Genomic DNA, 5,712 nt, shown 5'->3' with positions numbered 1-5,712 from the left:
ACAACTACAACTTCCTCCGAATTCATGGGTTTATAGAGTATTTGTCTGAAAGAACAGTATTTTTCAATGTTTAAGAAGTATTAAAAATACATAAGCTTACGACATTTAGCAATGCTAAGATATGATGGATTCTCAGAGAGTTTTACTGCATATTTGATCAAATCCTAAGTGCTAAAGAACTATTCTGCTTGTGTGCACAGATATCATTCCTCCCCTGAAATATCCTAGTTTTGCTGAATTAATTTACTAGTTTTAAAATTCTGACTTAAAATGTTACTTTGTAAAACATAACAGAAACATTCCATCCAATTTTAAATCAGTAACTGAGTGTCAGGAGCGATTTAAATAAAAGCATCAGTACTTAATGCCTTGTTCTGTTATTCCAACAGCTATCAATGTTTTCATTCCAGTTTCACAAAGCTCAGGATGCCAGATGCATTTTGAAATTCAACACGAGAGGCCAGCTGACAGACCAGCACATATTTCAGGATAAGTCAGTAGTACTTAAAACCAGCTGACCACTTGACTGTATAGTGCTGAGGACTGGTGCAGTGCCATCACTCGAGATGACTGTTAGCAGCCAGCACTTCTCTATTTTAGTTTGAAATTAACTTTTGAATGCCCATATCTTTATAAATTAATGAAATACCACTGTTCCAAACAGCACTCGGATTTAAGTACTGGTAGCGGTGTTTTGGACAGTATCTTGTTTGTGTAAGAGCCTTACCGTCTTCCAGTAAAATTCCTTCCTCTGTTCCCTTAACAGAATTGATCTATGTATTTCAGGGCAAGAAATGTCCCATTTATTTATATATTCATTTTGTACTGGAAGAAATTGTAAGCTATTAGTTCTAAAGCAAAAAAATAAGCAGATTTCTTATTTACTTAGAGTCTTCTTTTAATCGAATCAGCTGTAGCAAGGCAATTGCAGTCTCGTGGCAAAGTAGAAAGTTTCCTTACTATTATATGACAAGGAGAGAGGAGAGAGTCAGTGTGTGGGAAACTAAAATACAGACACACATGAGGAAAGAGGAGTGTAGTGGGAAAAACAGAGATGACATAAGATGTGATGGGTTAAATTGAAAGAACAAAAGGTAGAGGTGAACAAAATGCAACAGAAAAAGCAAAAAGAGGAAAAAAATACTTACTGTTAAATTTATGGGAGGAACAAAATCCTTTACTAAAAGCAGTTGTTTTGTAGAAGAAGAAGAAAAAAAAATCAATTCTTGCAGGGAGGGGAGGTGTCACAGTGGCTAGATACCTCTGCCTGATAAATTCAGACAAAAACGATGAAAGAAAACAGTAGTTTCTACAGGAGGTAATAAGTTACTGAAAAAGGAGGAAAGCAGAGAGAGAAACGGGAAGGAGTGAGAGAAGAGGAGAAAATTGAAACTGTTAAGGTTAAGTTTACATGGTTCTGAGTTTTTATTCTAAGGTGATGAATTAGATGGAATAGAATAAACTAAAAGCAATGATCCATTTTGGATCCTGAGATGGGAGCTGTGGGACTGCCCATCAGGGCTGGTCCCGTACTCACTTGCTCCGTTAAAACAAAAAAGCACAGTGGCAGACAGCAGATCTTGACCTACCTGGCTGGCAAAGGTCAGGCACACAAGGCGATACTGGGCAGCCTGAGCCAGAGCTTTCCTCTTTGATTTATGGGGATGAGGCAAATCTCCGGAGGTGGCAGAAGTCTTGTCAGCTGGCAGTGAACTGTCAGCCAGAAGTTGACCTGAGAGGCTCTACTCTGCTTTTGCATGGCTTCTGTGGCAGCCTGAAAAACTCCCACTTATGCTGGTGCAGATAGAAAAATCCCCTTTTAAATATGTAGTTCTTCCAAGATTCCTGCAACGTAGGGGATAACTGCAAATGTAGCTAAAGTTGCCAGTAAGGGGAGAGAGAAGTAGCAGATAGATGCTTACAGCTGGATGAAAGTTTTACTCCTACCATCAACTGGTACAATGCCAGTTCAAAGAGAAGAGTGTGAGATATACCGTGTATTCTGCATTGGAATTAGAAATTACAGAATGTAAAGTATTCATTACTGTGTCTGCCTTCAGCTTCTTGAGCAAGGGAAGGGAGCACAGGAAATCAGAAGCCCATCAGAACTCACTTCGGTGCTTGGACAGGACAGGAGGAGAGTGACTAAACAACAAATTAAGACACAATTCAAGTGGAAAAGAGTGAAACGGAACATATGTATGGAATGGAAATCACATGTGCACAGGGGAAGCAGTGCTGTGGGTGGGATTTGGGAGTCACAGTAACCAGGCACGCCGGCAACGCAGGGCTGCTGCAGAGAGGACAGAGATGCCTGTGGGTACAGCTGGTGAGCACCTCTTCAGACTGGAAAGGCTCCATCAGCCGGGGCGGCCACGGGTGCAGGTCCCTGTGCAGCTCAGAGCCCAGCACCTGAACGCAGTGTAGGCAAACTGGATGCAGTCCAAAAGATAGGAACAGCTTTGCAGAGAAGTTGTAGAAAGAGGGGGGGAGGAAACCCCCAACTGTGTAAAAAGTTGCTGTGAGGAAGGCTGACATTGGGTTTTTTTTCCCCCTCTACGAAGGTTAGCAGGATCTGCTTGTTTGCAGAATCTGCTTGTTTGCAGCAAGGGAGAATTGCGTTCACAGGGCAGCAGCCTGCCTGGGGCATTTGGGGAACCTCCGGCATTGCAGGTTTTAGTGGATGGGTTAGAGGAGCGTCTCTCAAGAATGGTCTGCACATGCTTGAGCCTTGATTAAAGTGAAGAGAACCAGGTGAAAAATGCCTTCCAGCCCTGCCTCACTGCTCCCTCATTTCAGTGCAGTTTGCTGTCCCTGCAGTTAGCCGGCAGGTGGAGGAGGCAACACGTAGACACCCTGTAACTGAAAGCAGGGAATTTTTAATTTGCGGTAAATCCACAGATAAAACCCAGCGTCAACAGCATGTAATTCAAATACTGAGTTCGTTTATAATGGAAATAATCTGCTTTTCAAATTGGCAAGCCTGTTTATGATGTGGCGAAGCAAGCAATCTGGGTTTCCAGTTTCCAAATTCCACATTGTCATGTAATTTGTCCAGCCAAATCTGCCTCTCCAAATCTGCATCTTGGAAGTACAAGCAATTCGCACAAACATATCTTGGCATCATGTCTACACAGTTCCTTTAAAAAACAGGCTTCTAATTACATAGTTTGCTTTATCTTACTGACTTTGGCAAGAAATTGCTTCTCTTCTAGTACATTGCTTTAAAATAATGTTTTTCCAGCCATATATTATTTGCAGGATAGAAAGCAATTTTTGTTAAACTTTCTACAATGCTGGCATATTTATGGGTTCAAAGATACATAGGAACGGAAATTCTAAAACACAAAATAATTTTGGAATTAAAATTTATGAAAAAAACTGAAGACTAAAACTACAACTTGCATTCCACAGGCAGAGGCTTCTGTGTGTATGTTTTCTCTGAAACGTTACCTCCATTCGCCACATGTTGGTTTGAGTTGTTCATTATTTGTAAAACATCTTCCAACATTTGCAAAACATGGTATGAAACAGTGCCAAAAAATGCTGCTAAATTTCAGGGTTGAAGTGCTGTCTTTTGCAACAAGTCAGAGGTCTGTTTTGCAGACGTTTTTAAAACGGAGCCTCAGAAACTTTGCAACAATGATCAGGGCTGCAGCCAGCGTGGGCTGCCAGCCCCACTCCTGCTACTATTGCAGATTTCATCAGCCTTGAACATTGTTACAGAATGAGCTCCAAAAGAACCCTAATACAAGATGACTGGGGTTTTTTTCCTCTGTAAAATAAAACATGAGAGAAAAAGTAAACTAATACCGCTCTAAACTTCATCCTCTCTTTACAAAACACGTAGTTCAAGAACACCATCATTTGTAACTGGATGGAGGGTCTAAATTTTCGAGATCTACTACTGTTTGCATGACACATTTGTTGGACTGGTTGATGCCACTACTTCTTTTTGTTTGGAGACCTAATTCTGTATGTCTGTATCGCTGAGCTGATAACATCAATTTTATTTAGTTCATTCATGTAAATCTTCATTATTAGAAACCATTTAAAAATAACGCAACAAGCAAGCACATTCGCATCTTGAAAGTGCAATTATTTTGAGTTAAAAAATTTGTGATGTTTATATATAGTAACAGGTAAAGCTTTAACTGTGTGGTTTTCTTGATGAGAGAAAGTATCACAAATATTTGGAAGACCATCACTGGCATAGTTTTCTTTCCCGGAATACTCTCTTCTAGGGAGTTACATCTATTGACCAGCAGGAAACAGGATCACTGGCTGACTCAAGCCTGTAATCTTTCTTGTATTGCCTGAAACAAAATCAAAACAAGAAAAATTTGCAATGAAATAACCAAAGGGCAGGCCCAGAATCGACCTTGTGCTTGCAGATGGTACCGAGAGTCAGAGGGCCTGTGTTGGGGCAGAGCTGGCACTTCTCTGCTCCCAGAGCCGAGCTGGAAGCAGTGGTGGTGGGGACAGAGAGGGACAGCAAGCAGAAGCTGCAGGCTTCACAGCGTTTCTTCCAGTCACAGATGCTTACTAAAAGCAATGAAGTGTAAACATTTTTTTCTCGTAAATCCAACGGAGGAAAAACCCTCCATTATCCATATAATCAAGGCAGCAGAACCTTTATTGGCATTTTTTACACAGACCGTAGCCCCAGGGTATGATTTTTCACCCCCTGTGAAATAGGAGCCTTGAGTCCTATAGCATCACTTAATCAGCAACAAATTCAGGCTGTTAGGGAAAAATTCAAGCACAAGCCCCTATTATTTACACTGAAGAGGTGTATTCTTACAAACACTCCCTTAGTTTAATTTCTTTTAATCTCCAGTATTAGCTGATAAAATACAACTCAAAGCATGTACATCACTCACCCTTATCCAGTATCTGTTACCTGGTAACTTTGTGCTCAGATCCAGACACACTTAGGAGTCTTTCATCAGCTCTCTGATTGATGTTGGAATTATTCTCAAATTGTGCTTTTGAATAAAATTGACCTAATCAACAGACATACAAATTATTTAAAAACACAAAACATCTGAGCATTGCTGTTCATTTAACCCAAATGGCAGCTATAACACCCGGAAAGCAGCTATCTGCCTCACAAAGCAAACAAACAAAAGATCACATTTGGAAGCTCCCTTAGTAAGTTAAGAAAATTCCTGCATTTGAGCTGTGGTCTCCTGTTATCCCTAACACGCCTGCACAGAGAGATTCAGCCTTGCTCTGAGGGGTTTTCACCTTTTTCGTTTGTTTGTTTTTGTGGGTTTAGAATATGCAGCCTCTCCATTTGCAAAGTTTTTGAAACAACTTCAGCTTTAGTCCCATCAGGATGTTTGGAGTTGAGATGTTCAGGACCAGCTGGCTTTCATTTTGTAACCCGGATTGTTTACAATTTTATGTCCATTATTTATAGTCTATTATTTGACACCAAATGAATTTGCAACATAAATTATGTCATTCCACAGCACTGTTGAGGCTAAGCCCAACTATTGTTTTAGTCTTATTTTAACATTTTCTAAACCCCTAATAGTCTATTGAGGGTTGTACCACCAGTGAGCAGAAAAGCATTAGGTTACGTTTCCAGGGTAAGACCTCCCCTCTTCGCAGAGTAGGGTCTGGATTGCTCTGCAGTAAAAGGTGATGTTAGGTGTCTGAGAAGAATAAATTAAATGTAAAGTTTCTCTAGAACCCCTTCAATTA

General features: G+C 40.5%; 1 protein-coding gene across 1 annotated transcript in view; it reads right to left on the bottom strand.

The window, feature by feature from the left end:
• Positions 1–4,240: 4,240 nt before the first annotated feature.
• Positions 4,241–5,712, bottom strand: part of ITIH4 (inter-alpha-trypsin inhibitor heavy chain family, member 4) — a 19,262-nt gene continuing 17,790 nt past the window's right edge. The window contains exons 19-20 of the mRNA XM_009707709.1: positions 4,904–5,006; positions 4,241–4,316 (exon numbers count right to left, since the gene is read on the bottom strand). Of these exons, the coding sequence (XP_009706011.1) occupies positions 4,241–4,316; positions 4,904–5,006 (179 nt within the window). The remainder of the gene's footprint in view (positions 4,317–4,903; positions 5,007–5,712) is intronic.

The sequence above is a fragment of the Cariama cristata genome, unplaced genomic scaffold, assembly GCF_000690535.1.
Source record: "Cariama cristata isolate BGI_N322 unplaced genomic scaffold, ASM69053v1 scaffold36419, whole genome shotgun sequence".
NCBI lineage: Eukaryota > Metazoa > Chordata > Aves > Cariamiformes > Cariamidae > Cariama > Cariama cristata.
This window is presented reverse-complemented; position numbering and strand designations above follow the sequence as displayed.